The sequence below is a fragment of the Mustela erminea genome, chromosome 11, assembly GCF_009829155.1.
Source record: "Mustela erminea isolate mMusErm1 chromosome 11, mMusErm1.Pri, whole genome shotgun sequence".
Classification (NCBI taxonomy): Eukaryota; Metazoa; Chordata; class Mammalia; order Carnivora; family Mustelidae; genus Mustela; species Mustela erminea.
Window position 1 is genome coordinate 50465297 of NC_045624.1, and position 27547 is coordinate 50492843.

General features: G+C 42.0%; 1 protein-coding gene across 5 annotated transcripts in view; it reads left to right on the top strand.

Moving 5' to 3' along the window:
* The window catches only part of OSBPL3 (oxysterol binding protein like 3), a 179288-nt gene that overhangs the window by 137328 nt on the left and 14413 nt on the right, over window positions 1–27547 (top strand). For all 5 annotated transcript variants that reach the window (XM_032304466.1, XM_032304467.1, XM_032304468.1 and 2 more), the window contains 7 exons: window positions 3090–3224; window positions 4146–4239; window positions 8654–8904; window positions 11889–12026; window positions 21701–21764; window positions 25329–25407; window positions 26787–26931. In XM_032304466.1, coding sequence (XP_032160357.1) covers window positions 3090–3224; window positions 4146–4239; window positions 8654–8904; window positions 11889–12026; window positions 21701–21764; window positions 25329–25407; window positions 26787–26931 — 906 coding nt within the window. The remainder of the gene's footprint in view (window positions 1–3089; window positions 3225–4145; window positions 4240–8653; window positions 8905–11888; window positions 12027–21700; window positions 21765–25328; window positions 25408–26786; window positions 26932–27547) is intronic.

A 27547-nucleotide genomic window follows, 5' to 3' on the forward strand; every position in this document is an offset into this window, starting at 1 on the left:
GTACCCTGACCTAGTCTCCCCCAATGTTAACATCTCTACAGTGAGATTTTTTAAAAGAAAAAACTGTTGACCTAATTCTTAACAAAGAAATGCAAATTAGAACAATTAGATAAAAAGAATTTTTCTAAATTATATTATTACTATATGCCCTTAGAGATTTTAGAGAAAACAGATGTTCTCTTATTTGTTAATGTAATTAGGTAATATTTATATTATTATAAACGTTTTTAATAATTCTACTTCTGGGAACTGATTCTTTTTTTTTTTTTTTTAAGATTTTATTTATTTGACAGGCAGATCACAAGTAGGCAGAGAGGCAGGCAGAGAGAGGAGGAAGCAGATTCCTGCTGAAGCATGGGGGTTTTTATCCCAGGACCCTGGGATCATGACCTGAACCAAAGGCAGAGGCTTTAACCCACCTAGCCACCCAGGTGCCCCCTGAGAACTGATCCTAAAAAATAATGATAATGTCTCATTATTTACAAAAGACATTTACAAACATGTTCACCATCTTTACAAATTTGAAAACACGCTTAATTTCCAATACATAAAAGGGTCACTCTGTAACACCCATTTATAATAAAGTATTATCTATCAACTAAAGTTAATGTCTCAAGAAACTAACAACCTGGAAAAAAGTTTATACTGTTAAATGAATATAGCAGATTATATAAAGTGTGATCCCAGTATTTCGAACTATCTATGTATCCATATATAACATTTACACATATGCATACATACACACACAAATATTTTAATATTAAATTAATAAAATATTGGTATATAAAAAATATACCAACAGGCTAACAGGGGCCACATCTGGTTGATGAAGCTTTAAATAATACGTATTTTATTTACATTTTTCTGTACTTTCTATTTTGAAGATGAACTACTTTTATCCTCAGGATAAATGTTTATTTTTAAAAAAATTATTGTGGTACAGTGTTAGGAGAAAGTTTTTAATATATATTATATATATATGTTTTATATATAGGCACACACACATACATATAGACAATTATTTTAAAACAAAGCAAGACCACATGTATAAAAAGGATGGGAGAGAAATGTATCAAAATGCTTATAGTGGTTTTAGTGTGATAGGATTATGAGCGTCCCTCTCCTTCCCTTTTCTCTGTTTATCTTTTTTTCAATGTAAAAAATATAAACCACCATTCAGGCCTCCTAAACTTGTGGGGAGATTGTTGAACTGAACTGTCCAAGTTGATATTTACAAGCATGGTCCCGTGTCTGTAGGGTAGTGTGCTGGGGCATGGGGCTGCTGTAGTCCCACTGAGTTTTCAGTGGGTATTAACAGGAAGTGTCTGGAGGGGTGGAATGCCAGAAGGGGCTAGGGCAAGGTGTATTATTTTCCCTGTTGATCAGCCCATCCTGATCCACCAGTCTAGAAGGAGGGTGATAGAGAGTAATGAATTAATGAATAGAACAAGTAAATAAATCATTAGAGTCTTATATGGCAGTGGCACATCAAGACAGGAAGATTCTGTTGTTTCGGTGAGCACTGAAGGAGCTCAGTTATTCCCTATGGCGTCTCCTCTTTGGAAGAGATGTGACTTTCCCTTGAAGGTAATAGCTGTGGTACTTGTTTGTCGATCCTAAAGTGATCTCTGTCAGGGCAGAGAAGCAGCTTGCTTTTCACAGGCTATATAGATAGTAAAATAGGTAAGACCTTTGAATGACCAGGTATCCTATTTAGAAAGAATCCATGAGGAGGGGATAGCCCTTTAAATGTGTTCCTGAAGCAAACATTCCACACAGGGACCACTTTGAAAATCTGCCGTGGCCGCCTGTTATCGTATCCCCATCTTGGGTATAATTTGTTTTTGAAACTGAAGAGTATAGCCTGAACTCATGAAAAAACTTCTGGAAAAGACATAATCCGCTTTTACTTTTGTTCCCCAGATTATTCTGGGACTCATTTATCAGATGCACAATGATGCAGAAGCAGTTCCTTTATCTGCCCTGTGAGAAACATAAGCTGGAGGGAAATACAGGGCAAAAGTCCTTTCCTCGGATTTGAAGGAATCGAGTTATCGTGTCCTGAGTCTTTTCTCATTCCCCAAGGTCCAATCAGGTGTCACCTCTTCTGTGAAGCCTTCCCTAAGCCAAAGCCCAAAACAGAATCTATCAATCTCACCTTCCTCTTCTCCTCTGTAGTACTTTCTATTCCACAGTCTTGGTCTCTTGTGTTGGGGGCGTTCTCTGTGACGCTCATTCAGGCCAGAAACCTTGTCTTATTCATCCTTCTATCTCCCCAAAGCCAGCATAGAGCAGTTGTTCAATTTGTTGAGTTGTATTGAATTTGCAGTTGCAAACTGACTAGAAAGTGCATTCCCAAACAAAGTAGTTCGGTCCTTCCCAGAGGGAAAGTTTAGACCCAGCCAAGTCGGGAAGGGAGGGCCATGCAAGGTGAGAAAATCAAGATTGCCTCGGTGTTGTTTGTAGGGAGGCTTACAAAGCGGATTGGGAGTTTCCTTCCCTCTCAGAGTCATTGTGTTAGAGAGATACTGACAAAGAGTATTTATCTCATTCAGCCATGAATAATGAATGATCTGCCACCAGGGGCACTTCTGGGGCAAAACACTGTATTTATCAAGGGATGCCACAAAAGCAGCATGTTGGCCTCTGGGAGAGCGTGGTGGCAGAAGAAAGCACGTTGCCTGGAATCAGCCATGCAAGGACATACACTGAGTACAATTCTGAAGAAATTTTAGAATGAAAAGAAACATCCTGCAGTGGTAGAGAATAAGAGGATATGATTCAGAGAGTGTTGGAATTTTCCCCCTCTTAAATGGAATGAACACTGACCTGGACAGTCTGCTTTGGCGTTGAGATTTGTTGCATGTACCTAACCAATGATAGTGCCTATGAAGTGAGGGGCCCTTCGTTTCTCATTTTGTTTCGTGTGAGGCTTGCTTCTTCTCAACCTGGGAGCTGACCTCTGCTTTGAGCTGCTTGTTTGCATGCACCTGTGACCTTGTGTCTTGTGCAACGAAATCAGTTGTTTATTTTGCTTCTCTTGAGACTGTTTCTAATTATATGCAATTTTGTGTTTGTGTTTCAAATAGGAAAACTCCAGAGATGACAGCCGAGCTCTGGTCCATCAGCTTTCCAACGAGAGTAGACTCTCCATCACTGACTCCCTTTCCGAGTTTTTTGATGCACAGGAAGTTCTGTTATCTCCTAGCTCTTCAGAAAATGAGGTTTGAGCCCTGTTTTTAGTTAGGTGCCTCAAAATCTCTTTTGTTGCTTTACTTGTTCAGTAAATACCTGTCTTTAGAAATACTTAACTCGATGGCCTCTTTCTACCATTACATTCTGAGAATCTTCCTGTAACTCCTACCCCAAAAAACACAAAAAGATACAAGACCTTAGGGAGGAGGTTGCAAAAGTAGAAGGTGTTGGGTACTACCTCATTTCTGTAACTTGATTTGTTCTATCTCTTTTCAATTACTTGTTCATCATTTTAACTATTAGCTGTTTGATAATGTAATTTATTTCTACTGCAGGACCCGAAATTAGCATCTTGGGGTTTTTTTAATCAGTGAATTTATCAATATTAATTTATAACATGCCATTATTATATTATGATAATTCTTGTAATATGGCTATTATAGTAATTCATTTATAACATATAATAATATTATCTTAAATTGATGCATAAAAATCTTACTTTCCTGAACAAGCAAGTATCGTAGTTTGCATTATTTTGTGAAAATGCAAATTGATAATTTTACCCCTTTAGTATAGAAGTACTAATCTTATTTAATTTTCATAGAAGATTCTTTTCTTTCACAAATGGTTCAAAGACAATTTAGAACTCATTCCATGCAAACACATGTGTAAATGCAGTGTGAATTAATAACAATTTCTGTAATACTATAGTCTCAAGTTAACTTACGCTTTCTTTGGGATAACTGGTCAAGAAAGTATAAACAATTTAATAACAGGTGTTTATCATGAACACTTTCTAGGCAGACTGGTGTATGGGTCTCTATGAAAACAACCCAAAATTATTTCTGGAGGTTTATAATGTGGGCTTCAAGATGTTTGATAATTTGGAGTAAAGGTGTGATGATAATCTGGTTTGTTTCTTATTCTAATGTATGTTTCTTTTCCCATAGATTTCTGAAGATGACTCCTATGTCAGTGACATAAGTGATAACCTTTCCTTAGACAATCTCAGTAATGACCTAGATAATGAGAGACAGACCTTGGGTAAGATGTAAATTATTTGATGTCTGAAAGCTTGGGTCTTCACAGAATACTAACAAGCATATACAGAGTATCTGCTGCAGGCACTGAACTGTAACACATTCTGTATAAGAAAAGATATGCTCCCTTCCCTTGAGGTTTATGTTGTCTAAGCAGGAGACAGCACTCATGTGTGAAAACTATATTCATTCAGGTTAATTTGTCAGCTCATAAAAATGTCTATTTTTAAAAGTGAATGTGTACCAATGATCATATAAATATCAAAAATTAGTCCAACAGATACCCCTGATATGGTTACGTGTTCTCTCAGCAAACATATTAATATATAGCTTTTTGCCTTTAGGTACCTAGTGGTTTTCATGATTTAGGAATCTGTAGGGATCATGTAATAAAAAGGTTGGGTCTAATAAATAAATAAATATTTATTTATTTATTTTTAAGATTTTATTTATTTATTTGAGAGAGAGAGCAAGCATGAGGAGGGTGAAGGGCAGAAGGAAAAGCAGACTACCCACTGAGCAGGAAGCCCATGGGGCTTGATCCTGGGACTCCAGGATCATGACCTAAGCTGAAGGTAGGCACTTTACTGGCCGAGCCACCCAGGCTCCCCTCTAAGTGGTCATTTAGCCTCAGATTCTTCAAGGTAACACATTTAAAAGTAACTGCTACCTCCTAGAGGGGAGGATGGGGCTGTCAAGGTATCTTGAGATATTCCTTTATTACTGCTTTATCCCAAGAGCAAAGTGATGCCCAAGAAATATTACTTTGTACCATGGGATACCCAGAGTGTCTCCCCAAACAGTCCCAATGTAGGAGCTGAAGAAGCAGTCTGTTTAGGAAAGTGTCAGCCCTCTGGACAGTTCTCTGCATGGATCCTGTACCATCAGATGTTTGCAGTCCTGGTATTCAGTATGTGTTGGGGTCTTGAGGTTTGTCTGTATCACATAATGGGCACCACCTCTTTTCATATCTATCCAGAGGAGAGGGACCATGTCAGTGCTTTTTCTGTGTTGGTGCTTCCCAGGTTAGTAAGTATGTGTGAATTACAATGATGATGAGTTGCCCTCTGAAGGCCAAAGAGCCTACTCTCTGGGGACCATGAAAAAGGAAGATAATTTTACCATTTTCTAGCAGAACATCCTTATAGCATCAGACCTGCTAGAAGTTTGATGCTCATTATACTCTATCTTGCTTGAAATGTTCCCGGAGAGATGAACTCTTTGGTGGAAAAGTCTGAGAACCAGTGGCTCAAAGGAGAAAGCCAATAATATGGGAGCTATTTGTTTTTCTAGAAAAACAAGGAGGTGAATTGAAAGAAGATGAAGAAACATCACATTCCCTTGACACACAGATCACACACTAAAATGGCCCTCTCGCCATGCATGAGGACGACAGACAAATGCTGAAGCCCTCATTCTCTTTGAGGCCTTGGGGAGGGACCAAGAGGAGTGCAAGTCTAGAAGGTTGAGGGGGTATAGTGGAAATGGAAGACTTGTCCCAGAACGTAGGACTACAACTGTGCTGAGCTGACATCAGCCAGGAGAAGCATTGAAGCCAGTTCACTCCATCCTGTTCTACAGCCACTTTGCTGGAATGCTGACCAACACATTGCCTTGGCTTTAACAAACAGTGGGCCAAAACCAGCTTTCTTCTTCAGCAGTATTTAGAAGTAAAAATAGGTGTCTTCCAGTTTAACTGTCTCCACTGAAGATTAGACTTCTAAACCTCAGTACTCTACTGAAAAGACTGGATGTAGAAATAACATGTGCATCATATGACACACTTTTGCCTACAAAAGGAAATAGGGATTGAATCCAGTTCTTGATAATTTAAGACAGGAGAATTTTTCTGAGTCCATAAGAAAGGCTAGATATTTAGAGTGCTTCCTGTTGATTTTTTCCCTCCCCAAATCAGGAGGCAAATATTAGGATCCCCTGTCACTATGATGGGTGTTGTGGGAGGTTCCGGGCTTAGGAATATGGATTCATGACCAAATTCTCTTGGTTAACCTCAGCTCTCCCATTCACTGGTACTGTATTCTAGGGCAAATTACTTAAGAGATGATACATGTAAAGTATATGTAAAAATATGTAAGGTAATATATGTAAAATTCTTGAAGACCTGCTGCTCCAGAGTAAAAACTAGATAGATACTAGTTATTTTTAGATAATAGTCATCATGTAGTGTTGTTTCAAAAGCTAGGTTAGTGTAATCAGAGAAAATATTTTGAGATGATGTGGAAAACTGTTCTTAAAAATTACTTTGATTTACTTGGGTAAAAATTACTTTGATTTACTTGGGTAAATCAGATTTTTGCTTATGTCAAGCAATTAAATTCAACAATTCATTGGATGCTTAGGTTACTGTGAAACTGCAAAGTATGATCCCAGTTTCATACTTTTCTGTTTATCAAAGCAGCCTCTTTATTCAGAGCTATTGGCTTTACAATGAGTAAATGTTAAATATTTATTTTTAGTAGATAAATATATGCAGATAAAATGCCCCTTTCTCCTATGTTGGTGAGATTTTGTTTAAAAATAGGCTCAGTTGGGATGGGAAAAGAATGTCAGAGCCTGAGCCAATGCAAGTGTCACAAAGGAAAAGACTGGTAGATGCAAGTATTTGTTTCATCAATGAACCACATGGTCTAAATTTAAAGATAAATGCCAAACAGTGATTTGATTGTAAAACAAATATAAAAAGAAAGAAATATATCCTGGTTAGAAATAGGAAAGCAGACAGTTCAGGAAGGAAGTATTTATGAAAGCATTCCAAATCACCCTAGGAATTTTTTAAATGAATGTTGAAACAAGGAAATAACACTGTCCAAATTTCAAAAATTTGCCCAAAATTGAAAGCAAATGATAATAATCCTGGAAAGGTCTCAAGAGATGGACACACATGTGCTGCTGGTAAATAGGAAATTGATACAGCGTTTTTGAGGAGCCATCTGATCCTATGAATCAAATGTCTAAAAATGTTTATAGTCTTTGACATAGTAATTGCATGTCTACATATCTGAAGCAAATACTCAGAGATATAATCAAATCTTAAGAATATAAATAGTCACTAGTGGATTTATTTTATTTTATTTATTTATTTATTTATTTTGCCTCATAGCAAAACATTGAAACAAATCTATAAGCCCAATAATAGAGGAATGATTCAGTAGATTATGGCATATTCATAGCATGGAATTTCTTTTACAGTCATTACAAATGATATTTTAGAAAAATGCTAAATAACATGGAAAAATAATTAAGGGAATAAGCAGAACATAAAACTAGCTGTGCTATATGAGCTCTGTGGTTGGAGAAAATACTACATGAAAATATTCCAAAATATAAACAGCTACTATTTGTAGGTAGTGGGATTAATGGAAGACTTTTATTTTCATTACCATTTTTTTCTGTAATAAATAATTGTTGTTATCAGAATTTGAAGAGATATTTAAAGGCTTTAGAGTTTTTAATCAGGGATGCCTGGGTGGCTCCATTGGTTAAGCGACTGCCTTTGGCTCAGGTCATGATCCCAGGGTCCTGGGATGGACACAGCATTGGCTCCCTGCTTCTCCTTCTTCCACTCCCCTGGCTTGTGCTGTCTGCCTCTCTCTCTCTCTCTTTTTCAAATAAATAAATAAAATCATAAAATCTTAAAAAAAAAAAAAAGATTGTCTTTAAAAAGGCAGAGTTTGTAGTGCTTTCTAAAAATTAGAAGAGTTGGGGTACCTGGATGGCTCAGTGGGTTAAAGCCTCTGCCTTCCACTCAGGTCATGATCCCAGGGTCCTGGGATCAAGCTCCTCATCCGGCTTGTTGCTCAGCAGGGAGCCTGCTTCCCTTCCTCCCTCTCTGCCTGCTTCTCTGCCTACTTGTGATCTCTGTCAAACAAATAAATAAAATCTTTTTAAAAAAAGTTTAAAAAAATTGAAAGAGTTTAGGAACATCTGGGTCGTTCAGTTGGTTAGGCATCTGACTCTTGATTTCTGTTCAGGTGTTGATCTCTGGGTCAGGAATTTAAGACCCCTGTCGGGCTCCACTCTGGGCATGGAGACTACTTAAAAAAAAAAACAAAAACAAACAACCTGAAAAGTTTAAAAGTATAGATAGTAACTGCTAGGAGCATAGAAATCCAGTTTCCGGTTTTACCCTAAGTATATTTAAGCTTTGTGGCACTGGCTTCTGAGTTAGGGACTTGAAGACCTCCCTGTGAATAAAGTCTGTGGAGCTTAGCACACGTCATATTCAGTGCTTAATCGAGCTCTGTGTCCATTCTTTTCATTGTCTGGCTTTCAGCCCTAGATAACTGAGATTAACAGTAGAATCGAGTACTTGCTGGGTCAGGTTTTTATTTCTGTGTTTTTTTAAAGTAATATAATAAAAAGTCCTCTACAAACCACGGGGCTGAATTCCCTTTCAGGGCCTGTGCTTGAAAGCGGCGGCGAAGCCAAGTCCAAGCGAAGAACTTGCTTGCCGGCGCCGTGCCCCAGCGCCAGCGCCGTCAGCCTGTGGAACATCCTGCGGAACAACATCGGGAAAGACCTGTCCAAAGTGGCCATGCCGGTGGAGCTGAACGAGCCCCTGAACACGCTGCAGCGGCTGTGCGAGGAGCTCGAGTACAGCGAGCTCCTGGACAAGGCCGCCCAGATCCCCAACGCCTTGGAAAGGATGGTGAGGACTTAACCTTCCTGCTGGGTGGTCCTGTCGTCCCCCACAGCCCCCCCGCCTGGCCGCCCCCAGGCCCTTCCCACGGCCCAGCAGAGCTAAGCCGGGCTGAGCCAGAGCTCTGGGCGCGCCTCTGCGCATCGTCTTGATTCTTCTGCGGATGGGTTCCTGGCTCACCAGCCTCTAGTTCCCCTGTGCCTAGCGGTTCGCAGTCACGTCAGGAGTTGGCATTTGGTGGGGAGCTTCTCTGTGACAGTGCCTCTGGGTAGTTCAGCTCTGAGGTGTCATGCTTCCTTTTTCTCCAGAGCCTTCCAAGGGATTGTCCTGATATGCCTGACTGGAAACCATATTTTGAAGGCTGTCTGCATGTTTATTTTTTACTATCCTGGGTGGACAGAATTTAATTTCTCAAGCTGTTTTTCCTGTCCAGGGTATATTTCCCTTGAGAATGCTTTGTTTATTCTTGGAATGGTCCCACAATCAACTAGATTTTTGAAAATAACATTTGTAGTGGAGGCTTTTACACAAGATGATTGTTCCAACCCTACTCTGATGCTATAGAGTAAGTTAAAAAAAGAAAAGGAAAGGAAAAAAAAAGTCTCATCTTAGAAAAATTCACCTTCTGTTCTTTACTCAGTATTACTTCTGATCAAGTGATGGGCTGGTCAGTGAAGGGTTCCCCAGGTGTTTCTCATCTTTCCCCTGTCTTGTGGGGTGGAGAGAATGGACCCTGGTGGTCAGGTGACTGCCAAATCAGCCCTCTCCGTGACTAGCTTTGTTCTTTGACACTGAGTGTCCCTTCCTTTCGGCTCCCTCGTAAGTTACCTGCTTCACGGTAAGGTCATTGTTGGTATGGGTGGCTGGACCTCAGTGTCTTCCCCTGAATGCAGTCTCTGTGCTGGGCATTTGCTCGTGGGCTAAATTGGAGTCGGCACACCTCCCTGGGCTTCGTAGACCTGACCCTAAGTCGTCCTCTCACTGATGGAGGACACCATTCTTTTCTAAATTCTAAGTGTTTCCTAGTTTTGACCCTTACTGAAACTTCTTTACATTAGTGATTTGAAGATGAAGGGGCATGGATGCCCCTTCGTCTTCTGTGGATGAAGAGAGCTATGGACAAGAGATGCATCCCAGGGGGCGCCTGGGTGGCTCAGTGGGTTAAAGCCTCTGCCTTCAGCTCAGGTCATGATCCCAGGGGCCTGGGATAGAACCCCACATGGGGCTCTCTGCTCAGCACGGAGTCTGCTTCCCCCTCTCTCTGTCCTCTGTCTGCCTCTCTGCCTACCTGTGATCTCTGTCTGTCAAATAAATAAATAAAATCTTTAAAAAAAAAAAAAAAAGAGAGAGAGAGATGCATCCCACAGTTCCACAGTCTCCAGGGACTTCTCTGTCAAAGAGACTTTTTTGATAACTAATGATAATAAGACTAAGAAAAAAGCTGCTGTGTGTTTTTTATCTTCTTTATTATTCTTTCCAAGAGACTTTCTGCTGAACAAAGGGAGGCAGATGGCTTCTAAAGCAAGTGTGGAAAGTCAACATTTGTGGACAGCTCTTTTCGTAAAAGACTGACTTTAAAGATGAAAATATTCTTCATGGTGTTTCATTCTTATAGAAATTTAGAGACTCTGAGAGTGTCAGCTGATTGATTGGTGGACTTGACCTTGAGAAGGACTTTGAGGGAAGGCTTTGCATTCCAATACAATGCCCCTGGAAGGGAAGGGACAGGAAGGCATTGCACAAGAACCATAGCTGTGGGTTTTCACTGCTCTGCAGGTCTGCTCCTGCCCCTGCATGGGATACCTCTCAGGTCACCAGCCTAAGAGGGGGTTGCTTCCGTGTGCCTGCTCCCTCACTCCCTTCTCCCCCCAGCATTAGGAATGACACCAGATTCTGTTACATTTTAAATTGTGCCGGTGATTCAGGCTTTATTCAACATTCCATATAGACAGTGTGGGCTTACTGTTTAACAGATAACCAACATGTGGGGAGTCAAAGAGAGGCACAGATCCCCAGATTTCCAGAACAAAGACAGAATTGAGCAAACTGAATTGATTTTTATAAGCCTCCAGATGCTCTACGATGTTCTGTAATGTGAGTGGAAAAGTGGGTCCTATATGCAAAAGGCTTAAGAAAAGTAGTGTGACTAGTGAACATTTATGAAAGGCGCTCAGCTTTCTCCCCCAGTATAAGAAACCTCCTGAAATGTGCTGGGGAGGGGAGGCCTTGAGATTGTTACTCACTGGTAGAAAGGGGAAGTTGCTATCACTACCTAGGTTCAATGTTCTGTACTTGCCCCTCCCCAAAAAAGACTAGAAAAATAATGTGTCTTTTTGGTGGCCTGAAAGGAGAACTGATAAAAATGCTGAGAGCGTCACAGAGAGTGCTTATTTCATGTTTATCTATAGCCTGTCCTTCCTTTGCCTTTTGATTTTTCATTTTTCCTCCCAGAAAAGCCAGATTCTCTCAAAGGCACTGTGTCCTGTCCCGTGGTTTGTTACAGAAAACTCAGGAAATTGCTATCACAGATTTTCTTTTGTCAAAATGAGTTTGTAGGTTTCCACGGTATCTAGTTAGGAATGGTCGCTTTTCCTGAATTCTGAGGGGAGTTTGGCTCCTTTAATATATTTTTCTCTCTCCTTCCTGAGAATTAGGATTATTACCAGGTTAGAGCTACTGGACTTGGCTGAACAGCTCAAGAACAGGGGAGCTCACTTGATAAATATCATCCTCTTAAAAGCCTCTACCAACTGACATTAGGACAGATGAGCCATTTGCAAATGTTTGCTTTGTTTGTCTTTGGGCCAAAATGAACTTTATTTAAACCTGCCACTTTAAACCAAAGTTGGTTTGGTTGTTTCTAAACCAGAGATAAATTGTTGGCTTTCGAAAATAAACCATCAAGGGAGAAATTTGTTTTGTTTATATCTTTGTTTGTTTAAAAAAAAATGTTTGTTTGTTAAATAATAACGTTCTTTCCTCCCTCTCCTCAGGTGTACGTGGCCGCCTTCGCTGTCTCGGCATATGCGTCCAGCTACTTCCGAGCTGGGAGCAAGCCCTTTAATCCTGTTCTCGGAGAAACGTATGAGTGTATCCGTGAGGACAAAGGCTTCCAGTTTTTTTCAGAGCAGGTGGCTATCTACCCTTTTTGTTTGTTGTGTACCCCTTTATATCAGCTTGCACTGAAGGAGTCACTCACGCCTTCCATTACATGTGCTTTTGAAATATTTATTGTCCGCCTTTCACAGGCTTTAAAGCGACCGAGATAATTACAGTGCATTTACACATAAAGAGAAAGAACGATTTCCCTTCCACTGAAACCTGACCACCCCCGTGAGCAGGAAGGCACTTGGGAGGCAGAGCCCGCCTTTGACAGCAGGCATCAACAGTGCCCTCTGTGGAAAGCCATAGGGAGACAGATTTTCAAAGGGTGAAGCATTTGCCCAAACTGATCTAAAGGTTTAAAGTGTGCACCCTTACTCATTGACCTTGTCCTTCTGGGGTATGAACGTCACTATGGAAATGGGTAGCACCAAAAAAAGACATCATTCTTGATTTTAAGAGGTATCATTCATTCATGTATTTATTCATTCAATCAATAACTATTTCTTGAGCGTGTAAAGCCTACCCAGCATTGTTCCAGGCGCGGGGAGACGGCAGTGGGATGGGGGCTGGGGGCCGGCAATGCCTGTTTTCATCTGGCGGGTGGACATACTTTATACTGATGTAGCCTGCATTCCTGGAAGTTCGTTGAGACTTAACCACGTAAGCATTAGCAGATAACAATATTCGAGAAGAAAGAGCAGGGTCTCTGGGGTTAGCCTAGGTTCAGATCTCAACTCTGACTCTCACCAGGTTTGTAACCCTGGGCAAGTCGCTTAACATCTCTGTGCCTCAGTTTCCTCTTTAAAGCGGAAATAATGACAGTGGTTACAGACCTCAGATGGCTTTGTGATGATTAAATGAGATACTCTCGACCACGGGCTCGGTGTGGTGTCGTACGTGGAGGATGAAGTGTGATCGGAGTGTTTGTGGTCGTGATTGATACATGACACCATGGTTTGGAATAGTGGGATACTGGAACATCCTGAGTGTCTGCCAGTAAGGAATTGTTTAGCTGAAATAGCTAATACTGAAAATAAAAAAGACTCCTCTCACCTCTAGTTAAGACAACAACCCAAGATGTCCACCCTCCACATATCCCTAAATGTCAGCCTGGGAGCATTAAACACATTTGCTCAGTACATTTCTCTCCTCCCAGTTCTTGGAAAACTGAGGGAAAATGGGTGGGATGCTAGCATATTGTTTTCCTTCCTGTTACCTTGCTGCCCCCTTTGTCAATGGATTTGCATCCCGCAGGTAGAAGTGGAAAGGCCTGTAGCTGAGGGACTTAGGAGGCTGGTGCTGGTCTTCATTGTCGAGGACAAGCAGTGTTCTCCAAGACTCAAAGGCAAAGGAATATACCACAATCCCAAAGCACATTTTTAGTAGGTTTCCAGTTAGAAGCTAAAACAAATTAAATACGGATATCGAGGAAGTGAGAGTTAAATCAGTAGTTAAAAGGAAAAGATAATTCGATTCAAATTCAACTGGGTTATTTAAATACCAAAGCTAAAATGGAATGGGAATAAATGAAAATATGATTTGGTTACCATGGCATTATATGCACTCATGTGAGGAAATAACGGCCCGAAATAGCCCAGACTACAGCAGACAGTCAGGACAGGATGAATGGTGTAAGGAAAGAGTAGTAACGTGGGCTTCGCGTGAAGCTGAGCTTCCATCCCGTGAGCCCCCGGCGGGGCAGGGCCAAAATCAGGATCTGCTTGCACACCTCCAGTGGTGGCACGGAGTGAGAAAACAGAGCTGCTGGACATGTGTGCACAAAAACAGAAAGAGCATTACATAACTCAGTCTTTGGTTCTGTGAAATGGATCCCCAGGAAATAAGCAAGAAAGAGATCTGGTCATTGTTAGCAGCATAGGGTGTGTGGGTGTAATGGAGACCTGTTTTCCTACCTTAACCCCAGCACTTCTTCTGTGTGTGGCTTCGGATAAGCTACTTAAACTTTCTGAGCCTCAACAGCGTCTTTCTCTCTAAAACAGGAATGATAAGGCTGAACTCATAGGCTGCCGTATGGCTCAGGTGAAGGGCTACACTGAGGTATAAAATACTCCCACTGAAGACAGTGAACGTTCTGCACTTGGCTGTTGCTCTCATCTTGAGGGCAACTTTTTGAAAGTGCTTTTTACTGCGCCATGTTAAAAATAGTAAATGAGGTGTATAATTCGAGGGGTTTAAAGCAGGCAGACTGTCCCTGGCGAGTCTCTAACAGAAAGTCAGCCATGTGGGCTCACCAGTCCCCATCATGCTGGAGCCCAATCATCTGCCTGGAATTTAAGCCTTAGGGCCTCAGAGAGCTGGTTCTTTGAGGATACCCAGGAATGGAAGAGTCTCTCAAGGACAGAGTCGCCTTAGCTAAGCCTTTAAGAAACTGATCTATAAACTAGAACGCCCTTCTGTGCGTTTGCTCTAAAGAGTAGGCCTGACCTGGGGACCCGCAGGTTTCGGTCACAAGACCAGGCATCCCTCTCCCCATACACAGATGACTTGGGAAACCAGAATTTCATCACTGGGTGAGCATAGAATGAAAAGGAGAGGCGGCTGTTGAATTTGAGGTGCTCAGCTGCCCACGGCCCCAGGAGTGGTAGGGGTTTGGGGCAGGGCTGTCCGTTTCCTGGCCCTGGGGAGACACATCAGCTCAGCCTCCTGCACTCCCTCTTCCAGCCTCGTTTATGCTGACCCGCTGACTCACTGCGCGCGAAGACCATCTATGTCTAATTTCTTAGACTTAGACACACTGACAGAGCACGCTGGGCTGCTTGGTGGGTTGCATGTTGGTACCTGCCGGTGCGGCTCTTCCTGCTCCTGGCCCAGGAGATCTTCTGCCTTGAGGGAGACAGCACATGGCTCCCAGCACACATTACATGCACACGTTACACGTCGGCTTTCAGAGCTCGGGGCCTGCTTTGCCTTCTGGTACCTCTCTACAGCGAGTCGCGTGTACTGAATGACTAGTAAGCTGGGTAGGACTTCCAAACTAGTACTTTTGGGTGGGATTTTACTCTAACAAAGATGCTGACGGAACTCACTTACCCCGGTGGAAAGAAACTAGGGTAACTCGGCTCTTCTGTGGAGTTTTCGAGATTTGAAAAGCTATATTTATCCTTTACTCCAAGCCTTTGGACGGTGTTGTTCTGTGGTTTGGGTGGGGATGTGGTTGTTCGAAGTGGTCAGTGGCTGAAGACACTGAAATAATTGCTTCTTCACAGAGTTTGGCTCCACAGCAGCTTGCTCCTCTGTGTCGCCTCTCACCCCAAAGACCCCAAAATGCCCCATCAAAATGACTCATGCGGTCAGAAACCAGAGGAAGCACGTGGCTGCTCAAATTTTCCTCAAAACAATGAACAATTAGGTTCAGAGTCCTTTGTGCTTTTCACAGACTCATTTGATTTTCAAAATACCCGCTGTGTGGCAGGTAAGGTGTGGATGAGTCAGAGGCAGGGAACCCGAGGCCTGGAGCATTCGCCTCTCCTGGTGCCCACTGTTTCCCTGCAGTGGCCTCCCTCCCTCACCTGCCTCGGGGTCTCTCGTAGGTGTAGTTACTGTGCTCCGAGCTGCCGGGGTCATTGGCTTCTGGTGAGAAAAAAGCGCTCCGTATGCTGATCAGACTCTGGAACTTGGCCTGCCCTTGTCACTTAGACCAAACGCAGGTAGGACTTTGTGAATAAGCAACAAATCATAAACATTCCTGTCCTGCGTTCCACCCTCTGGCTGTAACACCTTCTCTGGGGAGGACTTTGATGTGCCGAGAACTGTGAGTCAGCCTTGGCCGTCTAAATAAGCTCGGAAAAGGGGGAATTCAGACAGGAATTCCCTTCAGTAGACTCATTAGCTGGTGTCTTGTTTCCACAGCCAGTTTCTCACCCAACAGCCAACAGCCAACTTCCTTTTTCTCCTCAGGGATCAAGTGTCCTACCGACAGGTTCTTCCTGACTTGTTCTCCTGCCACCTGGCAGACAGCTAAGCAGCTGGCTTGGAGCATCATCAGAGACGGGGTTCAGATGAGACTGGTTCAGAAAACTGCTTTCAGTTAGCGTTGCTTCTGTTTGTAGACCTTTGGGAAAGGTCTGGTATCTAAAGGTTGTGCAGTTAAGCTATTCTAAAAGATCGTTCCTGATGATCTGGAACTTCAGTTCTCGGATGACTGTTGGGGCCATTCTAACCATTTACTCCCCCTGGATCCCCTCCCCCAGCCACGTGCTGTTTAGAGTTTAGGACTGAAAAGTTAAATGGAGTTCTTGGCAGTCACTAACCCATAAAAGACTCAAATGAAGTCTTTTTTCCCCTTTGCTCCCTGGCCTCAGCCCTCCTTGCTTTTCTGTTACTCATCACGAGAACTATGAACAGATATTCTTGGACGGACTTATAAATACCATGCTTATCACTTCTCTCCCTGCGCGCTCACTCACAATAAAATAGCTCTGTTATCTATTAGCAGGCAGAGTTTGTCACTACTGATTAAAGTGGCATCTTATTTAAAGAGGTTTTCAGAAGGGAGATTCAGGATGTTCAAAGAGAACTAACAGTAGATCAAATCCAAGGCTGCTAAACCAGCCTTCTGGTTTAAACCTCCACTCTGGGTCAAGTTATCATTTAATGTGTGTTTTGTTTCTGCTTTTGAAAAGAAGCCATAGGCTTGTCAAACAACGTGATGCATGCTGAACATGCAGGAAGGGAAAATAATTGGCAACTGCCTTCTCCCCCAAAAAATCAGGCCAGCAACCTTGGCATCATCCTTAATAGCATTTTCTTAGAATCCATATCCTGTTGATCAGCAAATCCTGGGGTCTTCCTTCAGAAGCCTTCCTTCCACAGCCAGCCATTTTCACTGGCTCCCCCACTGGTGTTGGCCTCCAAGCCCAAGCCAGGGTAATCAATGACTAGGATCATTGCAGTAGACTCATTAGCTGGTCTCTTTTTCCACAGCCAGTTTCTCACCCAACAGCCAGCTCCTGCTTCAAAACAGGAGCAACACTTGCTCAACACCCTCCAATGATTTCCCCTGTCACTTGGAATAAAATCCAAAGTCCTGGCCATGGCCCCACAAAGCCCTCTCCCCTCCTCCCCAAGATATTAGTCCCGGAGAGGATACCTCTCCCACCTCTGCTCATTCAGTGTCAGCCGCACTGGCTTTCTGCCTCTCTTAAAACATACAGAGTGTTGGCTAGCCCTGAGCAGTGCTCATGTCCTCTGCCTCTGATGCGCTTCTCCCGGTTTTCCACACGGTGCGCTTCCTTATTTCTCCTAGCCCCAGACGATTCCGTGGTACAGAGTCCTGCCCCTACTGCCCTGTCTGGCATAGTGCTCCCACTTACCATCCTCTCTACTGACAAATTTCTTTATCTATGTTATCTATTTCTTTATTTCCTTATCTATCTCGCCCACTTATGCACCAGAATGTTTTCTATCCCCAGGGATTAGGACAGCGAGGGACACATCAGAGGCAGGCACCTGAACACGCAGGCACCTGCCTGATTTCTCACCTGGCATTCGTCTTCCCTTCTACAAGCTGTCCTTCAAGGCTGGAGGCGAACCAGACACTAGGTAGACTCTATAGTTAGGTCTTTGGGCAGCTGCAGAAGTGATGTATTTAAGGGAGACTTTTCTAAATCTGAAAAAGATATACTCACAAATACACAAATATTAAAATACACTCTTTCCCCATCTGGTTCTCCCCATACCACTCACCTCTTATATAAAGTACATTTAAAACATAAATTAAAAATGTCAGGTCAGGGTAAGAAAGTCTTGAGAGATAGAAATAAATGACAGGAATGCTCAACTAGTCAGGGAACTTGCTGACTTTGGGCTTGTAGAAAGAAAGCTACATAAAAATTCCTGAACAGTAAGGACCATATATACTAAATTCCCGAATGTTTGGGGATCTTTACCAGTTAGAGATTGCTCTGATTTGGGATGGAGAGGAGGAAGCAGAGAGGGATGCTAGAAACCGTCTAAACTGGATTTACCCTGTAAGCTGACAGACGCTGTCTCCTTCAGGGCTGGGTCAGTTCAGACTCAAAACCAAATAACTTTCTGAGTTACATCTGGGTTAAGATGTAACAGAAGAGAAACTCAACCAAATCCAACACTAAGGCTATATTGTGCTCGTCATTCTCTGTTCCAGTAGATTTTAGAAAGATTGCCATCAGCAAAAATTAAATGATGAGCCTTGAATTACCCCCTTTCAATGGGCCTTCAAGTTAGTCAAAGCCTTAGTATAATCTTCTCCCAAATGGCTGACATCCACTGGTGCTGGGATTTGAAGAGACACTGAGAATTAGATTTAGAGCATTTTGAAGTCAGAGGGACCCTCAGACCTCATTTTACCATGACATAAATGAGACTCAGAGAAATTGGAATTTCAGACTCAGAAGATTCTTTTTCTAAATATCCATGCGATGGGATCTTAACGGTGTGTGGAGGCTTTGGGGAGGACCAGAGCCCAGCTTTGAAAGCGGCCATAGAGAGACAGCTGGGACAGAAAGGAAAACACTGGATTCGAAATCAGAGGACTTTGGTTTAAAGCCACCCCCAATTAACCACGTAGCATTGGAGAGGTTCTTTGTTTCCTAATGTATAAAATAAGACCAATGAAGACATGAGGTCAAGGTCACCATGATGACTAAATGGAAATACTACTCATGAAAAATGGCTAAATTTTAGTCCCTGCCCACTTCATACCAGCACAAGATCCTGTAATTTTATGTGTCATCTTTATGTTTGCAAAACCAGTGGTATGAGCCTTGTTTTATAGATGAGGTAGCTCAGGCCCAGAGACTTAAAAACTTGCTCAAGGCCCTTCAGCCATTAGACGACGTTGCCGAGTTAAGACCTGCATCTCTGGGGCTCCAGAAGCCCTACCTCGTTCCCTGATGCTAGTGTGGCACACGGCACATGCTCCAGAAATGTTTCATGAATAAATACCTGTTGTGAGAAAATATATCCATGAAAAAATCAGACCTCACTTCAATTTTCCTGGGAAGCTTTGTAAACTTCTTAAAAGCAATGTGCACCAAATAAATCACTCCCAAAGGCCCTTTTAAGCCAGAAAAAAAATAAGCAAAATCATTGATATTTGACCACTGAGATTTATTCGTTCAGAAAACAGATTTTGAACCCACATAAAGGTCTTTTGCTAAGCACTGATTCATGTGTCTGACACAATAATTTTAAAAGGTCAAAGTTGAATTTTTATGGGTGTGTATAGATTTTATGGTATGATAGGGCTTCTTTTATAGTTCATGTGGATAGTATATTTATCCCAGTTTTATGGGATTTAAAATTATTACAGAAGAGATTTATAGTTTGTATATACTGTACTTTGCTTTGATGTTTGATTTTTGTAGCCAGATTTGGCCACACCTATGAAATGCCACATGCTTAATCAAGACTGCAAACCCTGCATTTTTTACCACATTGTTTATGTGGGAATGACTATGATCTACTTTTAATTATCTACTTTAAAATATACCTACGTTCTGGGGGAAGGGGAACATTCCGTAGCTCCTCACCTGCTGCACTGCGGAGTAGGTGGGGGGAGCGGAGGAAGAACTAGGGTGCAGGTTGTCTTCCGTGACTTAGTTTTATATGATCCCAAGGTGTAGTAGTTAACTCCACTATTTTCACTGAGAGCTGTTGGGGGAAGAAGGGGGAACAGGAATGCCTCATTTTGTGACATTAAATATCTCCAAGGAGTTCAGTGACAAAAAGACAATGAAGGCCAGAAGAAGACTTAGGCTTCTAAACCCTGCTAAAAGTGAATATTGCCCTAAAAAATCCCATAGTGGGTACCTGGGTGGCTCAGTTGTTAAGCACCTGCCTTTGGCTCAGGTCATGATCCTGGGGTCCTGGATCCCCACACTGGGGCTCAGGCCTGTTGCTCCCTCACCTTCTGCCTGCTGTTCTGCCTACTCACACTCTCTCTCAATCTCTTTGTTGGGGGGAGAAAAAGTTTTTAAAAAAGAAAGAAAATCCCATAGGCACAGAGAGGGGCTACATTCTTTTTTTTTTTTTTTAAAGATTTTATTTATTTATTGGACAGACAGAGATCACAAGTAGGCAGAGAGGCAGGCAGAGAAAGAGGAGGAAGCAGGCTCCCTGCTGAGCAGAGAGCCCGATGCGGGGCTCGATTCCAGGCCCCTGGGATCATGACCTGAGCCAAAGACAGAGACTTTAACCCACTGAGCCACCCAGGTGTTGAGAGGGGCTACATTTTTAAGAGGCCTGTGGGAATGAAAACCATCCAAGGGGTAGCAAATTTGCATCTCCTGCCTCATATCAGATCTGGCATTTATATTCCTTGAGACCTGAAAGATACATGGACTATTGAAATCTTTGTCTCTACTTTTCTTCGGGTCAAGTTGGTAAAGTTGAAATTCCGTCAGTTACATGTGCTTGCGGAACGACTCTAGACTAGCCTATCCTATCCCAGAGTTCTCCGAGGAAGGAACAGGCTCATACAACGGGTTTTCAGACCCTGTTCCTCATTACAGCTGAGGGTCCAGGGCAAGGCGAGTGACTGGAGATGGGTCACCTCCCCACTGAAAACCGCTGATTTACTAAACCTAAAGTGCTGAGGTTTACGTCTGTTTCTTTCCTGTCGGTGTGTTTGGTAAACACTGCTGAATTTTTCTGATGTTGGTCTCTTGGGTAATATACAGACGTTAATTAGACTGGATGCTCTAAATGTAAGATACTTGCTAAGAAGCAGCCCAGTCAGAGAAACTTTGAAAAGCTGCTGACAGCATTTGTCTGGTTTCACTGGTCCTGAACTGTAATTGTAATATGTACACCGCTCACTTGCCTCGAGTTACTAAGGAAATGAGGAAACCCAGCTCGGGAGCTGGGTTTTCTCTTTAACTTCTTCATTAGTGAACAGCACAGAAGTAATGACCCCAGTGACAAAACCCAGAGAAATGTGCAGCAGTCTCCATTGTGGGGAATTCTCTTTCCTGGAACAAAATTACATATCTACTCAAGATTTTCTTTATCTTGACAGAAAATGAATTAGATGTTTTCCTTAGCAGTTGACTAACATTTCTTCAATAATTGCTTGGATCTTTTATATAGAAATATTATTCTTGGGGCGTCTGGGTGGCTCAGTTGGTTAGGTGACTGCCTTCAGCTCAACTCATGATCCTGGAGTCTGAGGATCAAGTCCCGCATCGGGCTCCCTGCTGAGCAGGGAGTCTGCTTCTCCTTTGGCCTCTACCCACACACCGTGTGCACGCGCACTCTCTCTCTCTCATTCTCTCTCTCTCAAATAAATAAATAAAATTTTAAAAAATAAACATTATTCTTTTAAAAATTTTCTTGAACCAGTCTTTTTTTTTTTTTTTTTTTTACGATTTTATTTATTTGTTTGAGAGAGACCCTGCTTTTGTTCTACATCTTTCAAAATGTGTCTCTATACCCAACATTTACCTCTTGGCTGTTTTTCCTGTACTTCGGGAGGCTTCCATGCACCTGATTTCTTCTCAGTCCTCAGCAAGATGAGCAAATTGGGGCTGGCTGTATGAAGAGCGCCCTCTTGAGGACCGATTTGTTGTAGGAAAACTGAAGTTTTCATTCACTTAGACACTGTACATTGTGTCACCTCTCAGGACAAGGGCGAAGGAATGGATTTCATGAGACACAAAAGTGAACTAATTTTTTGTTTTCTGGCCTTTGTTTCCATCAGGTCAGCCACCATCCACCTATCTCTGCATGTCATGCTGAGTCTGGAAATTTTGTTTTCTGGCAAGGTAATGTGCTCATATATTTGGCCTGCACTGCTTTTTGTAATGTTCTAGAGCTCTTTTATTCAAGAACTACTGAAGGTGCTTATGAATATGACAGGTAGGCCCTGGACTTGGGCCTTATTGTATGGATCTACACCACTTGGCATTCTTGCCTGTCACCCCTGAACAATTACCAATACCTGTCTACTTCATAATTAAGGATTCAGGAAGATAATCTGGTTTTTCCCTTAAAACACACAAAAAAATTTCTCCATCTGTGTCTGGGCCACTGCCACTTATTTCTGTAACTTTTTCTCTAATTCCACAGCAGCTTGAAATGCCTTGTGTATTCAAGAGACACTAAATATTTATAGGTATTTATCAGAGTCTAGACAACAGGGTTCTTCTTGCTTTTGAAAAGTTTTGATTTTATTTCTAAACAGTACATTTTAGATTGCTGACTTTTTTTTAGTTTTGCAGTTGTCTCCATTTGTATTTTGGATTTGGGAGGAGGGTGGATTGTTCTGAAGAATAAGTAAGACTGCAAATATTTTCTAAATGGATTAATTAATTTTGTTAACATATATTTATTCAAAGGGCAAGGAAAATTTGAGCATCCTGGTTTTTCAAACAGTGAGCACACACATCAAACTTTAAAGCATTTTTCTCTGTCAACAGTGATGACACTTGATTTACTCCTTTGCCATTAAAAAAAGCTCCTTCCTCCACCCGAGTTCCCAGCCAACCAGTTTCTTTCTCTGGAGACAATATTACCAGTTTAGGGTACAAGTACTATAGTACTTTTTCTGAATCTTCTAACCTATTAAAGTTTAGAAGTGAAGCTTGATTAGAAACACCTCTAACTTTCACTGAAGCCCTCTGGGAATAATTCTTATAATATCTCTAACCTTCTAATTGCTAAATGTCTTTGACCCTGTAAGCCCTTTATTATTTTTTTTAAGTTACGGATAATATGGATTTCCTCCAATTAGTTTCTGTGTGCTCCTTACTTTACATGACAGTTTTCTCCTTAGCCCTCTTCTTTTCTTCCTCATCAGCCTTTTCCTGGGCAATCTCACCTATTCGCATAGGCTCACAACTCCCAAATCTTGCTTTTTAAACCAATCTGACATTTCTCTACCTTTTAACCAGGTTGTTTAGGCCATTTACATTTATTATCATTATTGATGTAGATGGATTTAAATGTGGCCTCTTAGTATTTGTCGTCTGTTTGTTTTATCTGTTCTTTGCTCCCCTTTTTTTCCTGCCTTCTTTTGAACTGAGTACTTTCTATGATTCCATCATATTTCCTTTGTAGACTTCTTAGCTATACCTTTTTGTTTCATTTTTACTTTAAGCTTTATATTATATATGTTTAATATATCATAAGTCTATCTTCAAGTAATAATATGCCACTTACATATAAGAAACTTACACATATACTTCCATTTCCCCTCTCTTAACATTTGTAACTATTGCAGAAGTAATGTTTATTTATATATGTTATAAACCCCACAATACATCATTACTGTTTTTGCTTTAAACAACAGTTTTCGGGTGCCTGGGTGGCTCAGTGGGTTGAGCCTCTGCCTTGGCCTCAGGTCATGATCTCAGGTCCTGGGATCGAGCCCAGCTTCCCCCTCTCTCTCTGCCTGCCTCTCTGCCTACTTGTGATCTCTTTCTCTGTCAAATAAATAAATAAAATCTTTAAAAAAACAAAAACAATAATTATCTTTTTTGGGGGGTAACAACTTTATCAAGATGTAATTTGTATATTATACAATTCACTTAATTAAATGGTATATATAATTCAGTAATTTTTAATATATTCACAAGATTTTCCGATTATCATGACAATCAATTTAAGAACATTTTTATCACTCCAGAGGTGCCTAGGTGGCTCAGTCAGTTGATCATCTGGCTCTTGATTTTGGCTCATATCATGACGTCAGGGTCATGGGATTGAGCCCTGTGTTGGGCTCTTATGTTCAGTGTGGGGTATGTTGAGATTCTCTCTCATCCTCTCCCTCTGCCCCTCCCCGTTTGAGCTCTATTAATAAATGAATGAATGAACAAATGAATGAACGAAATTCTAAAAAAAGGAGAACATTTTCATCACTCAAAAAAAAAAAAAAAACCACCCTTTAGCCAATACCTATTCCCACCACAAATTCCAATTTCCATCGGCCTCTTCCATCCTTAGGCAACCCCTTACCTACATTCTATCTCTATAGATTTGCCTATTCTGGATATTTATGTAAGTGAAATCATATATATGTGGCTAGGGGCTGCCTGGTCCCAGGCCTATCCCTCTCCTGGTTCATGGCCATGGTCCCCTACTGGCCTCCCTACTTTCACCTTGGCTCCCCCATGGTCTGTGTATTGTCCTGCAGCAGTCTGTGGGATCACCTGTCTATGCCACCCTTTTTCTATCCTTTTTAAAAATTCTATTTCTATTCTACTCTCTCAATTTTAAAGATATTTATTTGAGAGAAGGAAATTGAGAGAGGGAGCAATCATGAGCAGGGGGGAAGGGTAGAAGGAGAAGCATGATCCCTGCTGAGCAGGGAGCCCGATGCGGGACTTGATCCCAGGACCCCAAGATCATGACCTGAGCCAAAGGCAGACAAGCTTAACTGACTGAGCCATGCTCTACTCTCTTCTTCTGTTTTTCTCCTTGTTGGTGCCACCATTTATGCAAGTGAGACAGATATGAAATAACCGACAAATTCTCCCTGTTGTTCAGAATCTGCATCTAATTTGCCAACTAGTTCTGTTTCTACTTCTTTCGGGTTTTCGGATCATTCCCTTCTACTCTGTCCACTACTGTGTTAGCTCACTTTACCCTCCTTACCTCTTGACCAATTACAGCAGCCTTGTAACTTGTCACCTTCCTTCTCATCTCTTGTGCTACTGGTCCACTAACTGTTTCTCCCAATTGTCTTTGCAAAGTTCATATATAATCGCATGCATTTTCTGTCTAAAGAAATATCTCATTTCCCCCAAGGCATACATACCAAACTTCTTTGCCTGGCTTCTAGAGTCCATTGTTCTTGTGCTCAATCTGTCTCTCTGCTCTTCTTTCTAAACAATCCAAGACCCAAAGGACAGAAGCACACCCTGTTCTTTTACACCTCTCTCTCTCTTTGGACCAGCTGCCTTCTGTCTTCTGTCACTTTTTCTCTGCCTGGTGAACTCCTGCTTATTCTTCAAAGCCTGATCTAAGTTGCCCCTTCTGATGCTTTCCCCAAGAGTGTTGGTCATTCCTGCTTCTCTGGCTCCATTTCATCATACAGTGTACCTAGCTATAGCCTGTGCTTCTCTGTTTGAGCATTACTTGTTTTCACTTTTGTCTGCCTTTCCTACCATGAGTTATTCTAAGAGAGGGACTTCATCTATAATTTTAGTTTTCCTGATTCTGTCCCAGATACTCAGTTGGTACTTGTATTGAATGAAATGTTATCCTATAATGTAATGGACTTTATTATGGAGAGACTGTTCTATATAGTGATTATTTTCCCAGCCCAAGAATTCTTTGATCTGTGTAGCTCTCCTGCTAGATATGCACTAATTGATATTTCTTTTCAGATGTGAGATGGAAAAACAAATTCTGGGGCAAATCCATGGAAATTGTTCCTATTGGCACAACCCACGTGACTCTGCCAGCGTAAGTTCTTCTATGGTTGGGAACTGTGTGGAATTTAGGGCCAAGATACAGCTTTAGGAATGGGATTCCTGTTATACCCCATGGTGTTGAGTATGTGGTTTTTTGTTTTGTTTAGTTTTGTTTTGTTTTATTTTATTTACTTAGAGAGAGAGAGAGAGAGATCTTGAGAGGGGAGAGGGTCAGAGGGAGAAGAAGATTCCTTGCTGAGCAGGGAGCCCGATGTGGGACTCGATCCTGAGACTCCAGGATCATGACCTGAGCCGAAGGCAGTCGCTCAACCAACTGAGCCACCCAGGCGCCCCTTGTTTTTTTTTTCTTTTAATTGGTTTGACAATAAGTTCAAATGTAGCTCATTTCAACAAGCTCACATTTTCTTTCCTTCCCATGGGAATACTACCTAGAAACCAAAGTTCCCTGAACAGAAGCTTTTTAAAAACTTATTTTTACTTCCTAACAAAATTAGGGATGGTGGTTTTGCTTTAACATCATTGACCTACCTCACTGTCAAAATTCTTTTTAAGAAGAACATCTTGATTCTACAGGGATTACTGACCCTCATTTATAAAGCAAAGTGGCTGCAAGGGTGGCTTCCAGGTTGGGGCCCAACAGGACTCCGATGCTCGCTTACCAGTTGCAGATCCTTGGGCAGGTTCTTTAACCTTCCTGAGCACTCGTTCCCTCATCTACAAAACAGGACCACCTACTCTGTAGGACTGTTGTGAAGATTAAACAGACGATATCTGTAAAGCACTGAAGAAAGTCCATGGCACAGAGTCTATGCTGTGTTAAGTGTTTGGTCTTATTACCATTATCCACATAACTGGTATATGACTCTGAAAGTAGTACCTGAATACTTTCTCATCATAAAAAGGTATAAGATATGTGTATATTAAGATTTATATGTAAGATAGTTATGTGTCTCTGCATAGACTGTATACATACACATATGTGTGTATATATATATATATGCATATGCATGTGTGTGTGGGGAGAGAGAGGAGATTGTGAGATCCCCACACCTTCCCCATTGCTCTTTCCATCTCTAGTCTGATGACTTAGACAAGTCACCTCTGGCTCTCAGTTTTCTCCTCTGTCAAAGGAGAGAGTAGGTTTTTCCAGGAGATCACCAGCTTCTAGTGAAGTCCCTGACAGCTTCCATAGTGCCCAGCTCTGCCCACCGTGGCCCTCTGTGGCCTGCATGTCTGAGAGCAGAAGCTCAGGCTGCCCAGCACAGCTTAGGTCCTCAGTCAGTGTTGGTTCTGTAAATGAAGGAATGAGTAATTCATCCTGGGACTTTATTTTTTTTAATAGCTATATTTGTTTGCATTTGCTGCTGGCTCTTCTGGGAATTGTTAAGGACACTGTTGCCCCCTTTTTAGCTTCGGAGATCATTTTGAGTGGAACAAGGTGACCTCTTGCATCCATAACATCTTAAGTGGCCAGAGATGGATCGAGCACTATGGAGAGATTGTCATCAAGAACCTGAATGATGACTCCTGCCACTGCAAAGTGAATTTTATCAAGGTAACCCAGGTGGCCTCGTGAGGTTGACCCTGGAAAGGCCTTGGCAGAGCTGGGGCCCGGGGGCACAGGGCATCTCAGGGAACTTTCCACCTTCACCTTTGTGCCATCGGGCAAGCAATGCCAGGGGCTCCCCGGTGTCCCCCCTCCCAACCTCTCTCACCTCTATCAGGGCCATGGCCCCTCTGGCCTCTCTTCTTCTACTCATACTTCCTCATGGTCTGTCCTCAAGGCAGTGGCCAGAGGGACACTTTTAAAACATAACTCATCGTGTTACAGTATGGATGAACCTTGAAGACATTATGCTCCATGTAATGAACCAGACATACAAGGACAGATACTGTGTGACCCCCACCTGTGAGGTACCTAGAGCAATCACTCGTAGAGACAAAAAATGGAATGGTGATTCCAAGGCCTGGGGGGCTGGAGAATGGGAGTTAGTATTTAATGGACACACAGTTTCAGTTTGGGAAGGTTCTGGAAATATATAATAATGATGATTGCACAACATTGTGAATGAATGTGCGGAATGTCACTGAATTGTATGCTTAGAGATGGTTAAAGTGGTACATTTTGTTATGCATATTTTACTAGGATTTAGAAAAAGAATGTCATGCTG